This window comes from Cinclus cinclus, chromosome 2 (genome assembly GCF_963662255.1).
Source record: "Cinclus cinclus chromosome 2, bCinCin1.1, whole genome shotgun sequence".
Classification (NCBI taxonomy): Eukaryota; Metazoa; Chordata; class Aves; order Passeriformes; family Cinclidae; genus Cinclus; species Cinclus cinclus.
In genome coordinates this window covers 93343762-93370832 of record NC_085047.1, presented here as the reverse complement: position 1 = coordinate 93370832, position 27071 = coordinate 93343762, and the positions used below count along the sequence as shown (strand labels likewise).

At 45.9% G+C, this 27071-nt stretch overlaps 2 protein-coding genes across 5 annotated transcripts in view; one reads left to right on the top strand and one right to left on the bottom strand.

Moving 5' to 3' along the window:
- CARS2 (cysteinyl-tRNA synthetase 2, mitochondrial) overlaps nucleotides 1-13592 on the bottom strand; it is a 42971-nt gene extending 29379 nt beyond the window's left edge. For 2 of the 4 annotated variants that reach the window (XM_062487996.1, XM_062487998.1), the window contains exons 1-3: nucleotides 13255-13592; nucleotides 5721-5771; nucleotides 1440-1557 (exon numbers count right to left, since the gene is read on the bottom strand). In XM_062487996.1, coding sequence (XP_062343980.1) covers nucleotides 1440-1523 — 84 coding nt within the window. In that variant the 5' untranslated portion in view covers nucleotides 1524-1557; nucleotides 5721-5771; nucleotides 13255-13592. Of the gene's footprint in view, nucleotides 1-1439; nucleotides 1558-5720; nucleotides 5772-5860; nucleotides 5930-6346; nucleotides 6586-13254 lie in introns of those variants that run through there. The other 2 variants (XM_062487995.1, XM_062487997.1) reach the window with 2 other exon arrangements.
- Nucleotides 13593-14817: 1225 nt separating this feature from the next.
- On the top strand, nucleotides 14818-21276 carry ING1 (inhibitor of growth family member 1). The gene is made up of 2 exons (XM_062515090.1): nucleotides 14818-15654; nucleotides 19641-21276. Exons 1-2 carry the CDS (start codon nucleotides 15513-15515, stop codon nucleotides 20342-20344), a joined length of 846 nt encoding a protein of 281 aa, XP_062371074.1. The 5' UTR covers nucleotides 14818-15512; the 3' UTR covers nucleotides 20345-21276.
- Nucleotides 21277-27071: the final 5795 nt, after the last annotated feature.

The window sequence follows — 27071 nt, the reverse complement described above, 5'->3', positions numbered from 1 at the left end:
TTTCCTCCCACCCAGATGTATGTTCAACACACAAAGAGACTCATCTCTTTCTCAAAGGACCAGTGATGGCATGCAGCACATTCATCATAAACTAGTACCCAACTTTCAGGTTCCTCCCCCACCAGGGGATGAAGAACAAGCTTAATCACATTGATTCCAACACCGTAATGCCTCAGGTGCTCAGGTTCCAACAACAAGAGCAGGCTACTGAGGTAGAGGCTTTGGCCATCCAAACAAAATGGTTGAGCAAACATTTCAAAAAGTCACCAAAAAAACTGCCAAGAAAAGATTACTTCATAGAACCGAAGAATGCAGTAAAACAATGTCTCTTTCAGGAACATGTCATCTCCAAGGTGTTCTGACAATAAGGAAAAACTTCAAAATGCAAACGAGGATTTAAAATGCCTGCATTTTGGAATGGGGGTTGTTTTAAAATAGTTTACTGGCTTAGAAAACTGCAAGTAAATGGACTAAGGGAACAGACATATTTCTACATTAATGGTGTGCTAGTATTCATTTGAATGCAGGGGGCCTATATTTAACTGCAAAACTGTTTACTTAAAGATAAATAAAAGGAACAGCTGTCAAATTCTCTGGCTCCAAGAAATTATCTTAAAACTTGCAACTGCAATTCAACCTAACACATTCACTTATGATCCTGAAGACACGAGTTACAGATTCTAAAATCAAATGAAACAAAAAAACTCAAAATGCAGAATAAAACACAGAGTACATTCTTAGTGCTTCAGGGTTCGTGTTTTAAAAAACAATTAAAAAAAAAGAATTGCAATAATCATTCACCAAGCTCATCTGGTAAAAAAGGTCAGATTAAACTTCAGCTGAGAACCACTTACTGCCCCAGTCTTATCAAGACTTATCCCTACACACAATGTTAACTTTCCTGTAGCTGACAAACTCAGGGCTGATAAAGCTTTCCAAGGTGCTGACATTGCAGCTAGATGGTGCTCGGCACCTTCCAGGAACTGCCCTCAGCCCCACGTGGCAGTGCTGTACTATTGCCTTTCATGATCATGGCACACAGCACTTCTCCAGAACTCAATCAGAACCCTTCTGGCTGTTAAGTTTTGGGGTGATTTCACTGTGCTGATGATTCACATGGGGCTTTTGCTCCCTGATAGCCTCTCAGGAAGGGAGAGAGTGCAGGAGAATCCCAGCACTGGGTGCTGTAAGGTAGCCCCCTCTCTGCCTCCCCCCATCACACAGCTCTGTAGCCATTTACCCCCACACAGCTCTCGACACTCAGCCCTTCTCACCCCCAGACCCATTACAGCCACACTAGGGGACCAGAAATCTCAACATTTATTATCTATTAATTAAAAAGAAACATAACAAAAGAACCGAAAACTCAGGTTAATTTTCCTATATATGTAACTTAGAAAATACCAAAGGGTTAGTCAAAGACTGCAGCAAACACCTACCTCATTGGCTCTTTTTATTATCTTGTCATCTATGTCTGTGATCCCCATCACCATGATAACTTCAATTCCAAAAAACCTTGTCATTATCCTTCGAATTATATCAAACCTAACATAGGAGCTGGAAGAGAAAGAAACACAAGCTTTTGAACATGCAGTATTAAAAATAAACTTAAACAAAAATAACCAACAGCCACAGCCAATCACCCCAACACTTTTAATGAAAAGATCTTCAGTGCATAAGGCGTTTTTTCATAAGTGCATAAACCTTTTGTTACCTGCACAAAAGTCAAGCAAATTTCTCTTGAACTGGCCTACCCTCTTCTGGTATTAGTGACACATTACATCGAATTTTCTGAGTGCTTTCTTTTGTTGCATCTCTTTATTCAAAGGGCATCACAAGCTACATGAGCTGGGAAACTCTTTCAAAGCCAACAGGACAAAGTAAGACACAGAGATAAGATACTCTTAAAATACATCCCTTAGGTTTAGCATATCCTAACAGGCTTTCAAAAGTCATGCCGAAGAAGAACAGGGAGAATAAGGCAGGATTCAAGTGAACTTTTCTTAAGATTGAGTAACAACAGATACCAGCCACCAATAATGTACTTCATTCACACACCACCACAGATCTTTTCTGATAGCAAAGAGTAGATGCTCTAGATGTTACTTTATTTCCACTTGAGAATAAAAGTTATTCTGAAAATTATTCAGAGCTTTTGTCACAAAGCAGAGTATTTAATGCTGATAGACTGATGGATATACAAGCTGAATAGGACTGTTGCAGCTTCTTCAGCTCACAGACTCTCCATTTGCAATTCTCAAAACACACTCTGATTGAGTTAAACCCAATTACTAGGTGAGATACTAGAAGGCGACTAAAAACTCTGGGTCTACCCTGCAGGATGATGAGAATCCTCAGCCTTTCTGGGCTCTGTTTTCTCCAAAGCCACCAAGGAGGTTCACAGACCTACAGGTTCCCATTTCACCCACAGCATCACAAAAACTGCAACTCCCATGGCCGTAAGAACAAAGAAGGGTAAGCAACTACCAGAAACGGATTTGCACCCTTCCCTGCAGGTGCCACGTAGCACATCTCAATGAAAAAAATACTTTTTGTTGTTGTTTGTACCATGCCCATGCTGAAAAAAGACTTTTTGAAAGCCTTGCTGCCAGGGAGATAGTTTTTAATGAATAGCAGCTCACTGGGAGTAAGGTTCATCTAACGTGGTGACACGATTCCATAAGAATATTAAATTGGTCTTTGGATCCTGTTCAGAGGAACAACGCCAGCATCAAAAGCTTGATATTAGATTGAACAGCCCTGTAGTCACTGTTCCCAGAGCAGGCACAAATTTCACACTGTTCCCTCTCCTCTCATTTTCCAACTGAATTAATGGAAGAAACTCTACAAGAACCACAGCATATTTCCTGGTACCTCAGAAAGCAGAATCTTTACCACTTCAGGACTGATTATAAAAAAAAGAAAAATAAAAGCCAAAACAAATGGACAGTCAAGATTGAGGGGTGGCAGACCACACACAAGAGAAATTTCTCGTGCTTGGTTTTACTCTTACTTCAAAGCATTCAGCCAGGAACCTGGATGCCAAACAAGCTGCAGGTCAAACCAGTACAATCAAGGTCAGACCCAGAACTGGGAAAAAATAGTATTATTTGCCTGTCTTACTTTTTTTCTCTATACAGAATGGGTGTTGGATATCATATAGAGGCAGACAGAGCATCTGTTTTTAAGACAGGAAGCATAAAATACTAGAGAATGTTAAATTATTTAGAGAAATAAGAACTCTTTTTGCAATGGAAAGAGGACAGGAGAAAAATAATGCCATTATTTCCAAATTCTCCTCAAGGATCTCAAACTGATTTCTATGATCCATTTCTGCTTTATTACCTGCTGCATTTGTTGTGTTTGACACAACTCAAATGAAAGACAGAGGGGGAAAAAAGGGAATTCTAGTGAGAAGAGAACACGTAGCAGGAGTATAACAAAATGATGGTATTTAATTAACAAGAGCAGCAGACTGGCAACAGCCACCACTCCATTTGATTTTATGCTGTTTCCCAGTGCAGCTCCTGGCCCCCAACAGCAGCATACATTTCAGCTGTTCTACAGTTGGACTTAGCTACTGGGGAAAAAAAGATACCATTTTTTAAAATAAATTAATAAATAGAACCAAGAGTGCTCCACCATCCTGAACAAATCAGCTGAGCAATAGGATGTCAACACTGACATGTATAAGACCAGAGACACTGGAAAGGAACAGTCAACTCCTCCCACACTGGAGGGTTTAACTGATGAGAAAAGAGAGCAAATGGTCTTCAGTGCAGACACTCTGTCACATAACAGGAACCACACGTGAAGGTGCTTAAAGAGGTGCTAGCAGAGAGAATTATACCTGGTGTACCATGATACACCAAAGGCAATATTTAGCACTAACCATTCTTCCTTAAATCAGCAATGAAGAGGTCAGACCCAGGTGACACAGATGTATGGCAAACCTCCACAACGGCAAAGCTTGAAATTGCTAGTTTAGACATGGGTAAGAACAGATGGGTAAAAAAACTGGCAAATGTAAGCAAGGCCCTTCTACTCCCTTTTTTAATCAAAAAGCCTGAGGGCAAGAGAACCACTGGAAAAACAGACATTTAAAAGCTACAGAGAGCTATAAGACCAAAGGGTGAAATCCTCCACCTCTGTAAAACATTGTGGTCTAGATCAACTATACCCCTTAGGACAGAAGCACCTCTGCAATCCCCTTCCCTATTACACCATGTCAGGGAAGACAGGCCCTACCACACTAGAGAACCTCAACTGAGGGATAAAGACAAGAAATTTATAACTAACTTTTTTATACAATTATTCTCAAGTGATGATTTCAAATCGTAATTATTTCAAGCTAAACTGTAATGGAGCCTGTATCACAACAGCTGTAGATTTAAATACACAAATTACTATAACTTGCAAAAAAAAGTTCCCCTGAAGATACTAAGCACAAACAAAAAGTTCAAGATACATTTTCTTGATTTTTAGATCACCAGTAAAAAGCTAGGTCAGCTTTCTGCTGAGATTTGACACAAGTAAGGAGGAAAAAGACACCAACACATATACACAACAGTAAAGTAGCATTAACATTAGCACTGACAACAGTACTTTTACATAGCTGGTATTTTAAGTCTTCCTTTTTACAGACCAGAGCAGCAGTTGTGCAGTTACTGCGATGGCTCAGTTCAACATGAGCAAGATTCAACACAAGTTTCTGAATGAAGTTGAGACAGGACAAGAAGCTGTGAAATCCCTTACATTGAAAAGGAATTATTGAGTTACTGAAATGCACAATATCTGATCTTCATACACATGACAATTATCTAATAAACCTGTGCTCTTCCAAAGAGCCCAAGACAATTTACTTTCTAAGAATGCAGAGACAGAACCTTAAGAGCAGCCTGAGTTGCTGCAACTCCCCACAGTTTCACAGGAACAGCAGATACCCTGCATGTCTATTCATCAGGTATGTTGTTTTGAAACAAGTGGCAGCAACCTCCCCTGGTGTATTTAACATACTTTTACCAAGTTACTTATAATGAAGCTAGCTTGTTGTTGTAACAATCCTAATGAACTACACAGAAAAACCTGTGTTGTTATGGACTTTTTTTGTTTTTAAACATAGTAAGCCACTGCAGTATTACAATGCAAAAAAGGCCTTTAAGCTACCTGAACTTTCTGAGATCTAAGATCCAACGTGTTCATCTGTAAACCTTGAAAGTACCTTTCCATTAGCCAACCCTGCATGGTGTTTCCTTGGTGCCAACACAGTGTCTGAACTAAACCTGAGGAGAACTATCTTTTCACACAGCTGAGAGGCTCTGCTCCAGAATCACAACTCCTCCGCATGAAGAGGTCACATTATGCTGATACGATTTGAAACAACTCATCCTACTAAACAAACTGCATACATTCCTAATGTTTCTTCCCAAGACACAAACACGCACTCTCTGCCTCAGCCAGGCAGCAGAACCAGCAGCTCCTTTACAAACTACCCTAGCCCAACAAAAAATACATAACAAACAGACGCTTGCCCTTTGCACAGCACAGGAGGCAAAGGGCTAGGCCTCGTGTCACCAGTCACAGCTGTCACTCAGACACACACTGCAGCCTGGGGATGTCCAGCACCATATATCCGCCTGAATCCCTGAGCACCACCGGCATGGGGATCTCCAGCACTGTTTATGTGCCTGGATGCCTCCACACTGCAATCCACAACTCACCAGGCGTGCCCAAGGTGTGCGTGGTCATACACGGTCGGCCCACAGCTGTACCTGCAGAGAGGGGAGGCAAACAGAATCACAGAATTGTTAGGGTTGCAAAATCTCCCAGTCCAAACCCCTGTCAAGGCAGGGTCACCTACAGCAGGTGTCACAGGAATGTGTCCAGGTGGGTTTTGAATGTCTCCAGAGAAGGAGTCTCCATAAGCCCCTGCGCAGCCTGTTCAGTGCTCTGCCACCCTCAACATAAAGAAGTTCTTCCCTATGTTGAGGTAAAACTTCTCATGTTTTAGTTTATGGCCACTATTCCTCATCCCGTCGCTGGGCAATGCCAAAAGAAGCCTGGCACCATCCTCTTGGCACCTATCTTCGAAATGTTTATATGTATTGATGAGATACCCTCTCAAGTTTTCTCTCCTCTAGACAGAACAGGCCCGGCTCTTGCAGTCTCTCCTCGCAAGAGATGCTCCGGTCCCCTAATCACCTTAGTGACCCTTCGCTAGACCTTCTCCAGTAGCTCCACGGCTTTCGTGTACTGGAGCCCAGAACCGGTCACAGGAGCTCTCTCCGGGCACAACTCGCTCCTGTCACCTCGCCACCCCCACGCCCGCCCACGCGCAAGGCGCTACCAGGTCGCCACTCCTTCCGTGGCCAGCACGAGCGGCTCCTTGCTCTGGCTCCGGCTGTTGTAAGCCACGATCCCGCTGTCGCACCCGGCTGGAGGCGCCCACTGCCGCCGCCGCGCCGCGCCCGAGCACCGCCGCGCCCCCGCCCGCCCCCGGCCGGCACCCGGACCCCGATCGGGGCCGGGGCCGGGGCCGAAGCCGAGGCCGCACCGCCGGGCCGCCGCCGCCGCCCCGCGTAGCATGGCCCGCACGCTGCCCGGGCGGGGAGCGGGCACAGCCAGCCGCTCGGGAGCCGCGGGAGAGCGGGGCCGTCGCGGCCGGGGCGCAGGAAGAGGCGGGGCCCGCGGGCGGGGCCGGGGCCTGCGGGCCGGGACGGGCCGGGCGCCACCGCCTCCCGCCGGGCCGCGCCGCGCTGAGCCCGCCGTGGGGGCTCGGCCAGCCGGGCCCTGCGGAAACAAAGCGTACTAGCCTTGTGCTTCGGAATAACCCCAGCGCGACTTCTTCTTAGCGAGATCTTTAAGGGAGATGTTTGTAGGAAATTTTAGGACTAATTTAGCAACATGGTCTCCACTGTGTCAGTTCGGTCACTTTGGGGAGTGAATCTGTTTTTGCATTGCCTTTCAGGTCAGAGAACGGCTTGCAGCCTGTTAGCTCCTGAAAATAAAACATGGTGTGACATTCCCAAACTGGATAATAAATCGGAGTCCCAGAAAACACTCACGCACCCCGACACCCACACACTTGTATAAAGTGTTACCTGACCTGAACATTTTCAAAAACGACAGCAAGTGCTGCCGGGTACTTGGTGAGGTACCCTGGCCTTTAGCCCAGCTAACTGTAAAGATCGGCTTTCTCATTGGGGATTTTTTTTTTCCTTCCTTTCAGAGAAATGGAGCTTAACTGGCTGCAGTACCTTGAACCACTTGGGAAAGCTACACAACTAGAGTGAATACCAGTGCAGTGGAACAGACGTAAGGGTACCTAAAGTATTTTTGAACTAGTACCTTATTTCCAAAAGTGACTATGAGCAGGTACCAAGGAAACAAGTAATAATTCCACAATTGTATAATCACAAAGATGATCAGAGGGATGGAACAGCTATCCTATGAAGACAGGCTGAGAGAGTTGGGGTTGTTCAACCTGCAGAAGGCTCCAGGGAGACCTCACAGCACCTTCCAGTACCTAAAGAGGATTTTAAAAAAAGGAGGAGAGCAAGTTTTTGCATGTACAGATAGTGATAGGACAAGGGAGGAACAGTTTTGAACTAAGAGAGGAGAGATTTAGATAGATACTAGGAAGAAGAAACTTTTTACTCATAGGGTAGGGAGGTTTTGGAACAGGTTGCTCAGAGAAGCTGTGGATGCCCGATCCCTGGAAGTGTTCGAGGCCAGGTTGGATGGGGCTCTGAGCAACCTGGTCTAAGTGAAAGGTGTCTCTGCCTATGACAGAGGGGTTGAAACTTGATCATCCTTAAGGTCCCGTCCAACCCAAGCCTTTCTATGATTCTGCGAATATCTTCCCAGATAGTTTTCCGGTTTCCAAACAGATGGCGTCCTCAACTGAATGCCCTGTGATTTTTTTTTTTTATTTTTTTTGCCTCACCCCCCCAGGTTTTTCTACCCATCCTTGGTAGATTGCTGTACCATTAATTTCCCCATTCTCAGTGAACCCACATCAAATCAATACCAGGCTTTGCCAAGGAGTACTGCAGGTCTAGTGCCATCTTTATGAAACACCCCCTTGGCATGTGAGCTCCAATTGTGGCCACCCCGGCTCTTGTATGAGAAGAGTGTACTGCCACTGCCAGCATGTTGTCTGTCCTGCTCCTGACTGTCTTCCACACAATCCTCTAAACAGGCCGTTCAGGACAGAGCTTTTCAGGTCTCTGAGGCCACTGTACTACCTGCTAAAGCACCTTGCTGGCCTGTGGGAGGAAGGTAATACCCACAGCTTTTCTGGAAGGGATGCTGCAGGTCTGCCTGTGGTGACCTGCCTCACAGAAGTATTTGTATTGTTTCCTCTTCTATCTGCCAGGGATTACTTTATGGATTTTTCTCATAAGTAATAAGATAATTTAAAATAATTGCTTTTACATAATACTTGATGTCTATCTACATCTTACTTCATTTTAGAGCATATCAGATATAAAGTCTTACCAGTGACAAATGTTTCCTTTTTCTTTTAATACGTACGTTCCATAGAATTTTTCATTTAACAATCTTAACTTTTTGATCAAAAAAGAAACCTATTTTATGGACTTGTTAATTTAAGACTACCTAGGATGAAATTCAATATACTACCCAATAACCTTTGTAAATGTTTGCTTTGTGTATTTCTCAGGAAGCTTCACAAGCCAATTATTTCAGCTTCCACAATGAGCTGGTTTTGATGTCTTGCTGTTCAACACACATCTAGTTAAGAGTTGTCATTAACTGTGTTGTCTTCTTTGTTCTGTGGGGTTCCAAGCACTTTGATAGAGTTCAAATCAATGCTAAGTAACAATGGATGTTTTTTAACTTTAATTCCAGGTTTGGCGAATCATGGATGAAACTGCCAACAGATCAGAAGAATGCAAGAGCTTTTTCTTTCCCACTGGTTTCAGAAGGCTTAGTGTCTGTGCTAACCAGACTGACTTTTAGTGTTTAGTCCCAAAACCTCTATGTCTTACTGTAAAATATTATTTTCTGATGATGGGAAAAGCCACAGTTATTAAATGCCTGAAATAAACAGCTAACAGCATTCATGCTTGAGATTTAATGCAATGGAACACATCCAGTGGAACAGTGGAAAGTGTTCTCCAAGCACCAAAGTACAAAAAGAACCTAATTCCAAATAAAAGCAAAACTAATCCTGGTGGATAAAAACCGTAAATTATTCATGTGAAAAATACCAGTATTCTCAGAATCAATTGTCTGTGGCTGCAAGCATACCTCCACTTTATGCTACCTATGCTGCACCCTTACTCCTGCTCTAGGACATGTGCAAGGACACAACAGTCATCTACCAAAAAGGCAGAAAAGCAGCAAAAGATTTTATGACATTAGATCTTTACTTCCACCTGAAGTAGAAGATGCCTTTGGAGGTTGCAAGCAGTTGGAGCCAAGGTACATATGATCAGTGCCAGGCCTGGACCTGCTGTACTCCTGTTACTTCCTTTCTTGCTGAATAGCCAGGAGGAAATGTGATCTCCAGAGCAGTACAGCTCTTATTCACAATCCCACTGCAGCATATCTGTCTGAGCTGAAGGTAAACTCTTGTTGTATTTAATACTGTCAGGTCATGTTCTCATGTTTTTCTTAGGAGTCATTAAGGCGAAACTTCCTTCAAATTAAAAACTGAAACTCCAAGGTAAAGGGATGACTCCTGAACGCCTTAGAAGGGATCTCTGTTTTCTGTCCCTTTATCTGCTTGTGTAAGAAGGCAACGTTTCCCTCCCATCCTTGATCAATTAGAAGTACAGCTCTGTGTGCTGTCCACCAGCAATTCTGGCAACATTTCTGTGGTGGGCAGGGAAGATCTTTGGGGATTTTGGCTTACTGGGCTTCTGTATTTTCCAGTTTCCAGTCCCAGCAACAGTGATAAGATTTGCCCCCAGAGGTAAAATCCCAGAGCTGTTTTGCATCATATATGAATAAAGCTAAAAAACGATTTTCCATTTCCATTTATTATTAGGAGACACATACTTTATAATGTTTTACAGTTTCCCCCCATTACTAAAGATGCTGCATTTTTTCTTCAAAAAATTTCAACCACATCATCTTAGAAGTGTTGACAGAGGAAAAGGTTGCTTTTGCTGCGTTAACAAGAGCGTGTTTCCAGTAACTGTGGCCCTTCTCAACAAGTTAAGAGTTCAGAAACCTGGCAAGGAAGCTGAATCTGAGAAAATACAAATAACCTAAATCCACTGTAGTGGACTGAATTTCTCTTGATGCTCTGTAGTAATCATAATTACAGACACATTTTGACTTAACTTTTATGGTTCTTTTATGTTGACAAAATCTAGGTGCTTATTGGTTTGTTTCAGAATCTTGTTTGATTTTTAAAAGAAGACTAAAAACTGCCTCAATATTATTACAAATGCTTGGCTCAGAAAGATTGTAAATGTTGAGTGGCCATTCTACCAAATATTCACAAGGTAAAGGGTATGTTTTACAAAAGAGAAATCACCTTGAGAAACCTATTTGAAAAGAGGAATTCTGGGGACAGGCACTAACACTGTAAAAAAAATTCATTGGTGGACATATACAACCAATTAAACTTTCTTGCCAAAAGTCTATTAGCTTTTAGCACCACTTACTACTTTCAGAAAACCTACCTACTGACTGCACCGACACACACCGCCTGTTTTGCACCAGAAGTGTTTGAGTCCTGCACCACAGCTGACAGAAACAAGTCTGAGGGTTGGTATGAATTCAGTCAGGGTTCAGATTGTTGTCTTTGTCAGTGGTGTCCAACTGCAGAGGCGTATCTCTCTTGAAGAGATTCACTAAAGGAATGTAGAGCCAATGGAATATGTTGCCCTTGAGCTGTGTTCATTCCACTGACACTCGGGGACAACTCAGATGTACTTTTGCCTTGGCCTTCTATTGCAATGCACATTTACTTGTTCCAATTTTTTAGAGTTTAATGCCAGCCTTTAATGCTGTTTAAGCTCACTGTGCTCTGGAAGTGCACCAGTGCAGCAGGTGCAAGAAAGGCAGTAGCCAGGAAAACAGGTGTGAGAAGAGGCAGTGAGTGCAACTGCCTTGGGGCAAGCAGAGAAGAGATGAGGTGTATCCAGTGAAATAAAAAGAAAGCCACTGTTTTCTTATTTGACTGATAAAAAAATGTTTAGAATGGCAGGCCATATTGCATGAAAGGGTGAACCATTACTCTGCTGGTCTTCATACTTGCAAACCTCAGCTCTGCCCATCTTGTATGCTAACTATTTGTACTTTTGTTTCAAAACTTTCAACCACTAGCAAAATGAACAGACTTGTGAAATTCTATTACCATCATCCACATAAGCATGAATTTGGCCTCATAAACAGACAAACAAGCAAGGAAAGCATATGTAACTATAGAAGAGGGATTAAGCTATTAAATGGTGTAGAAACAACAATTCATTAGCAGGAATAAACCCATCTGATTTGTCTGTACCATAAAGTATAATGGCAAATTCTCAGAAGACACTATCTTTTCTAATAAACAGACACAGCTGTAATGATTACATAGTATTTCATATACCAATATTCAGCTAAGGCAGAGGTGAAAGGAGGCAGCCAGAATTCCTCAAGCCAGCTACACAGTACTGTGCATTCATGGAACATTTGGAAGTTCGGGATTTTATGTTCCTCATATCAAGTATTCTGAACTTTGTGCTGATTAGCTGGAATAACCATAATTACTGAAACAACTATAATTATTAAAACATTTATATTACATGAAGTACATTTTGTATATACACACATAGTATGTATATGACAGTAGCTGTGCAAGTTGTTGATCTGGTTTTAAGTTCCCTTGATTTTAATTGCTGTGAGTTTAGATCTGTAGTAAGGCAACAGCTTCAAGAAACTTCTGAAAACCTCAGATATTTGGGGTTCTAAATATAGAAGATTTCTTATAAACAGAGCTAAGGGGCTTAGGAGCCAGAGGATAGATGGATAGATAGACAGATAGATACTTTTATTCTCTAGTAAAAATATAGGAAATAGGAAGAAAATGAAGCCCAGGAGTCTCTTCCTTCTTTGACACATGAAATTCACTTCCACATGTGAATCCTTCTGGAGGGTAAGAAATGGGCCCCTAATATGAAAAAAAACATCTGAAACCCTATCAAAGTCTCCCATCTCTCACCTACTGTAGTTCAGAGGCAAGAGGCCAAAATAAGAAGCAGAAGAAAAGGAGGGAAAAGAGAGATGGGCAATGGATATCAGCTCCCTACCTTCTAAAAATTTCCACTCTAGAGATACACAAATGTACACCTGCTTTTATCCTTCCCTCCCCTTTCACCCAGCTTCCTAAAACAATGGCTGACCTGCTGCTGAGCCTAGAGGGAGGTGCAGAGAATTGATATTTCTGAGTACAGGTATATACTTGATTATAGCACTATACAAAGCACTGAGCATCATCTTTAAGAGCTGTAAAAGAGGACCTTCAAAGTGGATACCAAATGCATTCTCAGGGAAGCTCAGTCTCTTCCTGTCCCAGGGACTTGTGCAAAGTCCCATGATGATTTTCTCTCTTCTAGTAACATATAAGAAACTAACAGAAGAGGATCCAGTAAGCAAGCACTGCTAAAGGCCAGATGATACTAAGACTTTTCAACAGATTGCTGAAACTTAGTAGGCTTACACTTCAGAGTTTCCTATTTTTTTTGTCTATTAAGAGGAGGGAGAAAAGTTCCTGTTCAGTAAATTAGCAGGTACTTTAACAAACTCTTTTCTTATAGGTGTAATTACTTGTGTGTGTCTAGAATGATGATTACCTTTTTTTCAAGAATGACTCTTTTTAGGACTCATCAGTATTCTTTTCAGATGTCTTGCTTCTACTGAGTCATAGTTATTGGCTTGGATTCTTACACTACCCAGGAGACTGTTAACTACCTTTAATTGCTGACAGTGGCTCACCTTCTTGAAGAAGAGGGTGAAACAGGCTCTAACTACCAAACTGGTGCCAACAATCTAGAATAGGTATTCCTAGGCTACTGCTGCCAATTTCCTCTCTATGCCACAGTAAACCAGAGTAAACCAGCACACACAGGTCCAAAAACATTGGCTCAGAACACTGCCTAGATGCCATGGTGCTTTCTAAGTTAAAAACCTGAGATCCTGTGTATGTGAGGCTTACTTCAGCAACTCTTTTTTTTTTTTTTTACAGCAACTGACGGAAACAGAAAATGAGAGGAAGAAAATAACGGGAGAACTTACAGGCATCTTCAGAAAACAAGGAAGTGCCCTCCGACATCTGCCCGAAACAGCGGGTCGGTATCAGTTCAAAGTTTGGTCTATGGTACCGTCTCCACTCCTCAGAAAGTAGTTGGGTGCATTTCCCCCACTGGAGGGTGGGAGGGAAGATACTGGAACTATTGCTAAACAGCTGCCTGAGACAGCTGCTGTTCTTCCCTGAAAACCCCAGCTCTGGGCGTTCACACACCAAGCTGATGGCAGCAGCAAGAACATTTAGCAGGGCCTGAGACGCTGAGGTGCCCAGCCAGGCCGCCGCTCCCTCCGCTCCCTGCAGCGAGCACAACGCCAGGGCCTCACCGAGCAGCGACTGCACCGGCGAGTCCGGGCACTCAGGAGTGATGACTCAGTCTCCCCTAAATTAGGGGATTGCCAGTGACGTCTGCTAAAAAAAAACAAGAGGCAGAAAGCGCACGTTGTTTTGATTCAGCAGAGCAGTAGGTCTTTCCAGCCCCGCCTTCCCCGCTCCTCGCAGAGCCGGGTTGCCTGCAGGCTCCGGAACATGGCAGCAGCTCCAGGACACAAAGGCAATGCTGAACGACAGGGGGGCTCCTCCGCACGACCCCCGGGTCACTCTGGTGCGGAGAACGCGGGCGGCACAGAGCTGTACCCGGGCGCCCCTTCTGCTGTTCCTCGCCGGCAGCGAGCCCTCTCCGCCGGCAACCGTACGGGACGGCGGCGTTGCGCCGCCAGCGGCCTCCTCTACAACGCAGACGCCGGCGGCGTCCCCCGGTGACCCTCACCAGCGCGCGGGACAAGAGAACCGCACCAAGCTCGCTCAGCCATGCTCCCTCCCTTCTTCCCCCTAGCCAGCCGTGATCCGCACATGCGGATCCACCCGGGGACCACTGGGAAACGTAGGCGCGCAGTGTACCCAACGGCTCCATTTTCTCCCCCTCGCCAGACAAATTGCGCATGCGCAGGCCCGCCCCCTCCCCCGGGCGTTACCGCCCCCTCTGCCGCGGCGCGCGGTATCCCGGGCAGCGGTGTCACAGCGGGGATTGGCTGAGGGAGCCGCGGGGCGGGACGAGAGGGGCGCGGTGATTGGCTGGGGCAGCTGTCAGGGGCCGCGGGGTGATGGATGCGGGTGCCCGCTGAGGAGGGAGGGACGAAACGCTCCTCGTTTCCCTTCGGCGGCCGGCACCGCGCCGGGCACAGCCTTGCCCGCAGCGCGGGGTGGCGTCGCATGGTTCTCAGTGTTCCCCTCTCCTAGAAAAGGCCTCGGAGCCGCTCCATCTCGGAGCGAGCTGGCAGGAGGCGAGACTCCTCCAAAGTCCCGATACCCTACCGCAAAAGCATTCATTTGCCCCCGCGATCCCCCAGCGTCCCCGCGGGCTGCTCGCCTCGCACCCTACGCACAACTTCACCAGAGCCTCCGCCTTCCCCGGGGCTTCCTTCACTCCACGCCCACGCCGGCCCTGCGCCGCCCGCCCCCTGGCTCGGTCCGCATCCCCGCCGCCTTCCCTCCCTCCCCAAACGTGAGTAAGGGAGGCGGGACGATGGATATGCGGAGGTTCCGGGCGGGGGAAGGGATCGAGTGTGTGCGGTGAGTGTGTGTGTGAGTGTGTGTGTGTGTGTGTACACAGCGCTGGGAGAGAGCGCATGCGCCTTGGCTGGCGGGGCCGAATGTTTCCCAAGTGTTTGAAACTGGTATTTGGGTTTTCCACGTTGGATCTAGCGCGGCGTATGGGAGCGAGGAGGCTGCGTTGATATCGCCGGGGAGCGGCGGCGGCGGTGAGGAGGAGAGCGGGGAAGGGGGGAGCGGAGGAGAAGCGGAGCAGAGCGGCGGTGGCGCAGGCAGAGGGGCTGCCGCTGCCTCTGACAGACACTTTGCAGAGCACATTTTGTTTCCAGATTGTTTCGGAGGAGCTGGTTTAAGCCCCCCTCTTTTCTCCTCCTCCTCCTCCTCCCTCCCTTCCCCACACACACACAAATCCCTCTGATTGTTCTTACCACCTCCTTCGTGAATTACCCACAACGACAGCCATTCAATCAGCTGCTGCTGGCTGTAGGGGACTAGCGGAGGGTGTGTGTGTGTCTCTCTCTCCCTCTTTTTCACACAAGAGGAGTCAGATGTAGCTTCCCTCGGTTTTTTTTGGGGGGGGAGCTACCGAGAGAGGTGGGCAGGGAGTGAGACCTTCATCGGGGTTACCGTCTTTGAAGGGAGCAGCACTTGCTCTCACACAGAGAGGTGTGGGGAAGGATTTTTGTTTCTGTGCCGGATGAAAATGTTGAGTCCTGCAAACGGAGACCAGCTTCACCTAGTGAACTATGTGGAGGATTATCTGGACTCCATCGAGTCTATGCCCTTCGATCTGCAGAGAAATGTCTCCTTGATGAGGGAAATTGACGCCAAATATCAAGGTAAGTGCTTTCTATATATGTGTGTGTCCGTGTGTGTGGTTCGGGGCTCAGGGGGGGAGGGTGTCTTTCCCTTTCTTCTCTTTGGAGCTGAGCCTCGGCTCCGTTTACCCCTCTGCACCCCACGGGGATGGTAGTTTTATTTTTTGGAGGTAAAAGGAGAAAGAAAGCCGGGAGGAAAGATCCGAGGGGAGAGAGGGACTGATCTGCAGTGTTAGCTCTTGTCATGGGGCGGAACAAAAGGTCTCCGGCTTTTCTTATTAAGCAAGGACTGTGCTTTTCTGTGTAAATTGCTGGCCAAGAAGGCGGGGGCAGGGAAGTGGGGTGTGCTGTGCACAAAGGGGGGCCGTCCCTGGCCGTGGGGCTGAGGTGGAAGGGTTTGGGGGTACGGAAGAAAGTGCTGGGTGGATAGAGGGGGAGAGATTACAGCACAACATTTAGGAATGTACAGTATTCATTATGGCTGTAGTAGGGGAGAGAGGCAGCTAGTGAAGGAGGGAGGGAAGGAGGGAGGGAGGAGAGGGGGGGTTAGGCGAGAGTGGGGGGCAGGGTGTGCTTTCTTCGCTCCCTCCTCGGTGGGTTTCGTTTCACCCGGTGAAACAGCCCCGTTCCGTGGGGCGGGGGGGGCCGAGGGGGCAGGACCGGCGTGTGCGGCGTGAGTGGGGGGGAGACGATACACACGGTCGCGTTTACGGCTGGGCTGAAGTGGCCCCCCCCCCTCCCCGCGCTCGGGGCACGACGTCCCTGTCCCCACGGGCGGAGAGAAGGAAGGGGAGGCCGGTTTGCGGGACTCGGGGCAGCTTTGTCACTAGGTCGCTGGCGTCCGCTCGGGAAGTGGGGGAGGGGGGGGACACTCTTTATTCTGTGCCGCAGGTAGCGGTGACAGCCGGGGTGCCGGGAGGGGGGGAACCCCCTCTCCCTGCCCGCGCCCCCGTGCATGTGGCCTTCGGGGCGGTGGGCAGCAAGCCCTGCCTGCCGTTGCTTCAGCCGCTTCTCGGGCAGCTCGCTGTGAGAACCCATCAGCTCCTGGGGGAAGGGTCCGGGGGAAACTTCCTCAGGAGCCCGCGGGGGCTGTCGGGGTAGGAGGAGAAGAAAAGGGCAGGGCGGACATCGCGCCCCACAAAACCACGTCCAGCGGGCACCTCCGCGCTGTGCTGGGAAGGGGCGTCCGTACTCCTTTTATAGACGCCTCTCGTTAGCATATCACCGTTCGCCACGCCCTTCGGGGGCGCTGATAGGGCGGGGGCGTCCCACGGGCCGGCCGCGCCCCGCCTCTTCGCGCGGATTGGCTCCGGGGACGGGCCGACCCGTCTCGCGCCCCCGCCCCCTCGTGACGTTTCCAGAAGCAACTTTTCCGTGGGGTTGATTTGAATATCTCGGCCGGCCCCGGCCGGCGTGCTCTGATTGGCCGGGCTCGCAGAAGGGGGCGGGGCAGCCTTGGGCGTCCGGAGGGTGACTGACGTGTCCCGGCGTGGGGGAGGGCACCGCTGCTCCAGCCGCGCCTCTCTCGTGAATGGCCGGAGGGGGCGGGCGCGAGCGCGCTCCCGCCAGCCGTGATTGGCCGCTGCTCCGTGTCAATCACTTGTTCGTTTCCCCGGGAGGGTCTGTTCGCCCCGGTCGGGACGGCGGGGGCGGGGCCCCCGCGCCCCCGGGACCGCCGCGGGGACGCCCCGGTTTCCTGCCCGAGAACAATGGCGGCTCCGTCCCCTACGGGGTGGCCCCGGGCGCCGCAGTGGGGCGGGAAGGGGGCCGGGCCCTCGCCCGTGTCCCGCTCGCGGTCCTTCCGCGGTGCCTCAGCCCCCGCGAGGCTGCGGAGTGAAGCTCCGGCGGCACGGTTTTCTCCCGGTCGGGCGGCGTTTGTGATGCTCGGAGCGCGTGCTCGCCCAGCCGCTCAGAGCGCGGCTCTCCGCTGCCGCTGTTGCAGCTCGGCGCGGGAGCGCGGTTTTCCTGGAATTGCGGTGAACAGAGCTCCGGAGGCGGGCAGCTGCAGCCAGCCCCGAGCCGCAGCACCGCCGCCGCGATGGTTCTCTCGGCACCGAGCGAGCAGCGCGCTCCCGACGCCGGTGCTGAGCATCCTCGGCTTTGCGGCAGCTCCCGCTCCGTGTCTCACATTCCAAACACGCCCGTGCCGGGCCGCGCTCTGCAGGATCCCAGCCTGCAGCCAGGGCTTCTCCCGCACAGCAGTACCGCGCCGGGAGCTGCTGCCGGCCGGGAATGGCAGGGTGACGTGGTAGAACTGAAGTTTTCCCAACGCCGAACTTCAGTCGGTGATTGTTTTGTGCTGTTGAGACAAACTGTTCTTCGTGGAGGATGCTCACCCACCAGATTCAGTTGGGTTAAACTGATGACATCAGTCAAGTGCCAAAGCTTAAAGCATAAAACTTCTGCGTTTCAGCCACTGAAAATCATTAACTCTGCTTCTTCAGCCTTCCTGATTGTGGAATCTGCTGTATGTTTGAAGGATCTTTTGGTGACATCTGGTGCTTGGGTTTCTTCTTTGTATTTTTTTAATTGTTTTATTTTGGGATTTCTTTGTAGGTAAAAAAAAATCCACCAGTTGCTTAAAATGGTTAATAACATATAAGAATGCTGATTTTGTTGGATAGGTTATATTGCAGAACCAGCTGCCAGGTCGTGCTTAACCAGTGTGTGAAGCTGCAGCTCTAAAATCTGAAGTAAAGCTTGCATAATATTTCCACATCTTCACTGGATATTGTGTATGTTTAAAAACTCTGCCCAGGAAAGACAAAGCCTAAACCACAGGGTAACTCTTGGTTTGCATATGTGTCACATTCTCCTATTAATAAATACATAAATAAATAAATAAATAAAAGTTTTAAAAAGTTTTTGTAATGCCATTTGCACATATGAGAGATCCTGATTTCTGTTAGAGGAATTGAGGTCAGATTTTATATCTCAGTGTATTTTGTTTCTCTAAGATAGACTGCGCTAGCCTGTGAGAAAGGGAAAATTCAGAGAAGAAAGGAGATACAGGAAAAACATTCCATGTGTTTTTGAGGACTTAATACATGGAGTGCTGAGTGTCCTGAATGCTGTAGTTGATTTGTGTATCATAATGAAACTCAAAAACATCTTCTTAAAAATAGGTTTCCATAGCCATTCCTGAAACTTTAGATACTTTGCACATTTTTTTTCTAAACTGTTAGAACAATCCTTAACATGCAATTCAGATGTGACATGTTTTAAAGCAGAAGCTCTAGCTACTGCCATTGTTGCCTATCATCTGTAATGTTATCTTCCAACTTCATCTCCTGCTCTGCAGTAAATATTTAATGAAGATAATACTTTTATGTTTTGAAAAGTAGCAACATATTTTACAGAAGCACAGAAAGTATAGGTGGGAAATAATCTAAACATCCTGGATACTGCAATCCTAATTCTGCAGTCCAGGGATTTGCATGACCTCATATTTTCAGCAGAAATAGCTTGACAGTATTGGATGAAATAGTTTTGGGTCCAAACCATGTATTTGGTGCTTCTGCGTCTCCTGTCAAATAACCCAGCAATTTGCTTCTACACAGCTTTGTGCTTTCTTTCTGTCCCATTCCCTTTCTCCCACTCTTGTCATTCATTGAAAATGTTGATGTTGTTATACAGAAAATGTCCAATTATTTCCCCTCTAATTTTGCAGTTAACCTTGGAACTTCTGATGGTGCGTGTATTTTTTTAGTTAGTTATTTTAATTACCTAAAAGTTTAAAGGGAAGTATTATCAACATACATAAAAACTTATTTAGTCACTTTTTTCTTCTAAATCAGCATTTGCATTCCATTCCTGTGGGACCAACTAAATCAAAAGTAGTCCAGTGGAGCCATGAGCCACTTGTCAGATACAAGCTTCAGGGAATCTGTCTTTGATCAGTGCTGTGTGTTACAAGAAGTTGTTGCTGTATGGAAGGAAAAATGGGAGGTTTTGTTTTGCCATTCTCCCTATGAAAAATATTTATAGTTTTTATTTCTTCTTTGCAGAGATTCTGAAGGACCTGGATGATTACTATGAAAAATTTAAACGGGAGACAGATGCTGTGCAGAAGAGAAGAATGTTGCACTGCATACAGAGAGCCTTGATTCGGAGTCAGGAATTGGGGGACGAGAAGATCCAAATTGTCAGTCAGATGGTGGAGCTTGTTGAGAACAGAACAAGGCAAGTGGACAGCCACATGGAACTGTTTGAGACTTGTCAAGAGACTAATGACACTACCGGAAACAGCGGGAAAGCCAGCCAGGATAAGTCGAAGAATGAGACAATCACACAGGCTGAGAAGCCCAACAACAAGAGATCCAGGAGGCAAAGGAATAATGAGAATCGAGAAAATGCCTCTAATAATCATGATCATGATGACATCACCTCAGGAACACCAAAGGAGAAGAAAGCAAAAACATCCAAGAAGAAAAAACGATCCAAGGCTAAAGCAGAGCGGGAAGCTTCTCCTCCTGACCTTCCTATTGACCCTAATGAGCCAACATACTGCTTGTGCAACCAAGTCTCCTATGGAGAAATGATCGGATGTGATAATGATGAGTGCCCCATTGAATGGTTTCACTTCTCTTGTGTGGGACTCAACCATAAACCAAAGGGCAAATGGTACTGCCCCAAATGTAGGGGAGAAAACGAGAAAACTATGGACAAGGCATTGGAGAAATCTAAAAAGGAAAGGGCATACAACAGGTAGTTTGTAGACTTTCACAGTGAAGGAAAAAACCCACCAAACCAGTGTATTTATTGTCAGTGTCACCTTTGTTGAGGTGAAAGGATTGTAAAATGTATATTTTTAAAAGGAGGTTTAAAACTGAACCATTCCTGTTACAGGGACGGCAATAAGAAATTTGGTTTTCATTTGGTAAGCTGTAACAAGAATGTGGTCTGTGGACCAATGTATTCCAAAAGTAAAATTAAAGGAATATTTGGATGTTTCTTAAAAGATAAATTAATTTCTTTTTTCTTCTTTTTTTTTCTTTTTTTTTTTTTTTTTTTTTTTTTTTTAGTGCTGGTAGCACTCTACCCATTAAAATTTTGATACATATCTCTGAAATGTAATTTTGTTTTCTTTAATGAAAAATGTTATTTACCTTTTGAGCAAAATTGTTAAATACTTTAACCACCTGGCTGTATCTGAATAAAGCTGCAGTACATTGCAAATGTAACTTCTGGTGTTAACACTTCTGGTGTTAAGCAAGAGCAAACAAAAGGAGGGTAAAATTTGGTTCCTGCTACAAAGTGTCAGTATAACAGTTCAATAGCAAATGTTTAAATAGGCTTAGAGGATTATTTTTTAAAACAAAAGTTAATGGTTAAATTTTAAACAACAAATATTTTATATGCTGGCCAGTTACCACAAAGGCCATTTTAAAATGATTGAATATGTTTTATATTTAACCAGGAAGTGGTTTAGTAATGAGACATAACATAAATGAAGCTTTATACTGTCACAGATAGTGGTGTAGCAATCCTTAATTTGTTTAAGTTGTATAAATGTACATTTTAAGTGGAGTTGCACTTACTGTATTATACTTGGAAATGCAGCCAAATGCCATTGTGTAACCAATGTGCATTTCCTGCTGTATGTATGAAAATTGTACAGATGTGATATTAAGAAATAAATGAAATGACTTTGACAGTTTGCTTCTTTAGCAATCTTGTTTAATGATCATTCATATAGCTCAAAAAAGGCAAGAAATTCGTCTTTAACCTCAGCAGCTCCAGCAAGCTGCTGCTGGAAACCCTGAAACTGTAGTAGTGGTAACCAAATTACAGTTCTGATAATGAATCTTCATAGAGCATATGGCCAGCTAGGTCATAGGAAAGCCAAAAAAACATTTAACTTTTCATCCAAATCTTCTCATTTTGTGCTTGCAGTCATTCCCAAACCCAGATATTTATCTGAAAATCAGTAGTACAGAGCTGGTCTTGTTCAGTTGTTTTAATGCTTTTTTCACTGTTGATATAAATGTCTCCATGTTTCTTACTGGGATCTTTTGAGTTTCAGCATTTTCAAAGTTACTACTGCAGCTATTCCCAGGCAGGCCTTTTTATTCTTCATGGTCAGCCCATACAAAAATGTACTTGCTATGACCAGGTGCTATGACAGGTATCCAGTCCTCTTTCTTCCCTTGGGTGGATTGTGAAGCTTGGTCTGGCTGTTTCCTTCACCGGCATGGCTGGAGTGACCAGCATTCTGGCTGAGCAGATTTCATCTCCCTGTCACCCTGCAGGCCTTCATCCAGGTGAGAAGGGAACGGGACCAGCAGTAGGAAGGCCATGGAAGTGAAGGTTGTGAAATCCAGTGGATCAGGCAAAAGGCTCACATAAAATGATGGGAGCCTGGGGTGTTTTTTTTCGTTTTTTTTTTTTTTTTTAAGAACACAGCGTTTTCCGTGTGTAATGGTGCTGTTTTGTTTCCTGAACAGTGAAACCATACCACTGAAATGATGTCTTTCCTCCCCATGTATTCCAGAAGATCCTTCTGTAGGAAGTAAGGTTTCAGATCTAGCTGAACACAAGACAGCTGAAGGGGTTCATTGTTTACTCCGGATGTACTGACAGGCCCCAAAATGCACTGCATCACCTTGCATGGATATTCCCTGCCAGACAGACATGTTTACAGTGACGAGTAATCCTGTTTTACTTCTAAATAGGTGCACTAAGTGTGTGCATCTGAATTTGTGTTTCCTGTGCCTACAGACTGTCACATTACACTGAGCCACCTCTGCCCAAGGCAAGTGCCTGCTCCGAACCAGTCTCCTGCTCCCAAGGTGGTTTAGGGTTGGTGTATATTTTTTCTACTTTCTTACCCTTCCTTCTATTTTCATCTTTTCTCTAAAGCCTTCTTGTTTTCCATTCTCCCTACACACTTACCAGTCTTTCCTGCTCCTCTCTCCCTCCACCTGCTGTTGTTGTGGCTGATGCTGATGTTTCTGGTCGTTTCTGCCTCAGCTGTTCTGTCGTTCTCCCACCGGCCTATGCTGAGAACATCAATACTTAGCAGCAAAGCTAAGGGCTTTTGTACTAGCAAAACCCCAGTGAAACTTTATATAGGAGCTGGTACAGACAAGGTTTCAAACCAAGCCTTTTTCACAAAATGTCTGCATTGATTCTGCGGGATGTTTTGAAAGTGATAAGCCAGAAGGAAATAACAAAAATGCAAAAGAGGATGGTAAGAATGTTCAGCTATAGATGGATCAGTAGAGGCACATTTACACTGTCCTTAAATATTTCCAGCTACTGAAGGCTGGCCGTGGTCTCTCATTTCTGCTGAAGACAGCTGCTGATCTGTAAAGCAGCTTGGAGTTAACGTTCTTTCCACACTTTTTCCCAGGCTTGTGTCACCTTCCCAACTCAGAACAGGCTGCAACGCTGTTCTGCTCCTTGGTCCTGGGGGCTGAGTGGACTGGCACGGGACAGCCTGACAGGTCTGGTTTCAGTCGATGGGCACGGGCAGTTGGATGCAAGGGACTCTGCAGGGGCACTGAGCTCTTTGTTGATGGAAGTGGAGCCATCTTGTGTTATACTGACACACTGCCAAGTGCTGCGGACTGTGCAAACTTTGTCCTGGCCTTGGTACTCTATCTAAAATGCTGTCTTAGTTATTCACAGTGAATTTAATGGCAGCAAAACAGTTCCATCTTTTGAGCCAATTTTTGTTATTTCTGCGTGATGGATCAGCTACTTTGCAAGCTTCCTTATTTTGCTCAGCAGAGTGGTTTGGGGAGATCATCTGCCGGGTTTGAGAAAACATGTGACTCTCTTGGTGACCCTTTCCCACTGAGGCTGCCAACAAAAGGTTTTGAGTGTGAGGGAAGCTCTTCTAGGAGCTGAGCTAAGGCTTCATCTCCATTTCCCACGGGCTAGTAAACAGGTCTCAGGTGTTGTAGCATTAATGCAAAGTATAAAAATCACTGGGTGTTTGCTGAGGAGGAAGTCACAGCAGCAGAGTCACAGACTTCTTAAACTTCTAATTGGAATAATTCAGACAGCTGTAATTGATGCTCTTCTGTGTGATAGGGGTAGCAGGTATGTCTGTATTGTGTTGCTGAACCCTTGAGCTGATGATAAAGTCCTTCCAGCTGCTGAAAAACACTGGTTCAACACTCAAGTCAAGGGAGCTGACAGCAGAGCTTGCCCCTGAGTCGTCCCTGTCCTTGTCAGCAGATTTGTTGTGCAGTGGGGCAGCTGGCAGTGCAGAACTGGTGCTGGAGGCATGAACTGGGAAGTAAGAGGCATCAGTCAGGGAGCCCTTTGGGTGCTATGTCAGCTCCAATTGCAAAATGTTCCCAGCAAGTTATGGAGACAGCGAGAGAACTACTGAAAGCCTGAACCAGCAGAGCAGAGCATCAGTTTCAACAATTATGCCATCTGAAAGCACCCCAATCAAGCAGAACTACTGTCTCCACTGAGCAGCAGCAACCTTGACCATGCGTATCATTAGGTTTAAATAGGTTTCTTACTAATTAAGCACAGTTGCTGATAACCTGTATCCTAATTTCTCGGAGTGTGCAGAATAAGTACAATCGTATTGGACTGCTCCACTGTTAATTTTTCATAGGGTATTTTTAGTTAATATTTTAAATTGTAATAACAACAAAAGAGATAAAAAAACTGTTAACTGTTTCAAAGAATATAATTTTAAAAATCTGTAAGAGATGCTTCAAAACAATATCTTTGTAGTGAATTCTATTGCTTTAGTTAGATTTATCATCATTCTTGTGGCCTATTTGCTATATGTACATAACCCACCCCCACCTTTGTGCAGGAATTGCTCAAAAGAGCTAATAATTTCTGAGTATGAGAAGCAGTGTGAGCAAAAGTAGTGTGAGTATCAAAAGAGTAGTGTGAGTAATGTCAAAAAATAATCAAGCTAATAATGATCTATGAAGTTTCCTACCTTCCCAGCTGTTTCTGATGTCCCAGCTGTAACAAACAGGAGGAATGATACGGTAAGGAAGAGCAGCAGAGCAAATGCAGTGCATATAGGAAGTGCTGTAAACAGTATTAAGGTTTTCTCCCAAGTTTAGGATTACATTCCCAAGATTACTTTTCCCAGTAAGCATTTATTTTTGTTGGCAGTTTAAAAAAAAAGCAAAGAAATCTCTGTCCTGTCTCTCAGCAGAAAAGCTGCATTCGTGGCCAGGACAGTTGCGGGGGTGGGGGGGGGTTGGGGTGCCTGGTGGCATTACCCCAGCTGCAGCCAGGATTCCCAGGTTAAATTTTTCCTTCAGTTCACTTTATAAAATAGCTTGCCAACGGTGGAAGGAGAAGAAAGGTGGGTGTTACCAAACTTTTAAAAACAGGTACCTGTGTTTAAATTTCCAGCTCTTAGTTGAGAACTTTAGGTGGCTTAAGGTCCTGCATTGGGTCTGGGTGAGATGGAGCTCAGCCCTCACAGTGCTGTGCTTTGCACTGGGAGCTGGAAAGGAACTGATAACACTCCAGAGTTTTGGCTGCTGCTGAGCAGGGCTGGCACAGCCTCGGCTCTGTCTCTCCAACATTCTGCCCCCACATCAGGCTGGCAGGGGCAAGGTCTTGGGAGGGGACACAGCTAGGCCAGCTGACCCAAACTGACCAAAGGAATATTCCATACCATATGACGTCTGCTCGGATATAAAAGCTAGGAAAAAGAGGAGGAAGTGGGGAACATCCGTTATTTACAACATTTGCCTTCCAGAGCAACTGCTGTGTGTCCTGAAGTCCTGCTTCCCAGGAAGTGGCTGGACATCACTCACTGATGGGAAGTAAAGAATAAAATCTTTGGGTTTTTTTCCTTTGCTCATGCATGCGCAGCCTTTCGCTTTTGCTTTGCTGACCTGCCTTATCTCATCCTACGAGTTGTCTTCTGTCTCATTTTTCTCTCCCCTGTCCAGCTGAGGAGAAGTGATTGTGTGTCTTGGTGAGCACCTGGCATCCAGCCCGAGTCAACTCACCACAGTCCTTTTTGGTGTCTGATGAGGGGGTGAGACAACACCACCTATTTATGTATATTGCATGCTATAGCAGTATTAATTACCCAGTAGCAAGCTCCTGTGAGGAACGCAGTTTGTCAGCTGCACTGCTTATCTCTTTATTTTGCTGAGTTTGGGAACATGTTAATACAAACAATGGCTCTATGCTTTTCCCTGGCATTGATGGCCTTGCTGTGCTGGGGGAGCTATCTTGTGGAGACAATGAGGGAATACATCTCTCTCTTCCTACCCGGAATTGATGTGGATTCTTTTATTATGCAGGCTCCAGCAGTCCTTGTTCATCCTTACATGATCTGTTTAGTTAGTACTGTAAGCATATCATGGGGTTTGTGGAATCTGATGTCATGGTGGTGTATGAGAAAAATTTTGAGTGAGGTGATACCAAAGCGTTCCCCGAAGAAGTCAGTTTCTGGGTGGCAGGGTGTGTGGAAGGATTTGGGCAGGTTCCTAGGGCGGTTATCACCACCCATTGCCTGGGAGTTCACACCTGAGCAGATAATCAACCCTGACAAACTGATCCGTGAGCTGATAGAGGGGTGCCTTGCCCAACCCAATGAAAACCAGCAGCTCCTCGCCCTGTGCTGGGGCCTGGCCTGTGCCTACCGAGCCACAGTTCAGTACTCTCAAAGGACTGTGACTGAGGCAGGGACCCAAATTGTGTTCGAGGACATGATGGTTGAGACAGGAGCACAGACCACAACAGCTACTGAAACTGTCCCTGTAATGGAAAAGAAAAGGGAAGCTACAAGTCCTTATTGTCAATTAGAAAGGGAGGAAGAAGAAGAAGAAAAAGAAGAGGAAGAAGAAAAAGAAAAGAAAGAAGAAAAAGAAAAAGAAGAAAAGGAAGAAAAAGAAGAAAAAGTAAAGGAAGTAAAAGAAGAAACAGAAGAAGAAGGACAAGACGAAGAAGAAGAAGAAGAAGAAGAAGAAGAAGAAGAAGAAGAAGAAGAAGAAGAAGAAGAAGAAGAAAAAGAAAAGGAAGGAAAAGAAGAGGAAGAAGAAAAAGGAAAAGAAGAAGCAGAAGAAGAATCATCAGGAAAGGAAAGGTCTGATCAAGAAACCAGTCCTTCAACAAATAAATCAAAAAAAGGAGTGAAAGAATTCAAACAGGAAACAGAAATTACCCAGTCTCTGTCATCATCGGAACTTCAAGACTTGCAGAAAAATTACAGCCGCCAGCCAGGTGAGCGGATTTCTGCCTGGCTGCTGCGATGCTGGGATTGTGGGGCTGATGGTCACCTGCTGGAAGGCTGGGAAGCCCAACAGCTGGGATCCCTTGCTAGAGATCGGGGAATTGACAGAGGAATTGGAAGAGAGACAGCAGTTTGCAGTCTCTGGAGACGACTCCTCTCAAGTGTGAAGGCCAAACATCCATTTAAGGAAGATCTTGTGAACTCCCCAGGAAGGTGGACCACTGCAGATGAAGGTATCCAGTACCTGAGA

Coding starts and splice junctions, on each gene's coding strand:
- ING1 (XM_062515090.1), top strand. CDS start 15,513: ATGAAAATGTTGAGTCCTGCAAACGGAGACCAGCTTCACCTAGTGAAC. Junction 15,655..19,640: donor AATTGACGCCAAATATCAAG/GTAAGTGCTTTC, acceptor TCTTCTTTGCAG/AGATTCTGAAGGACCTGGAT.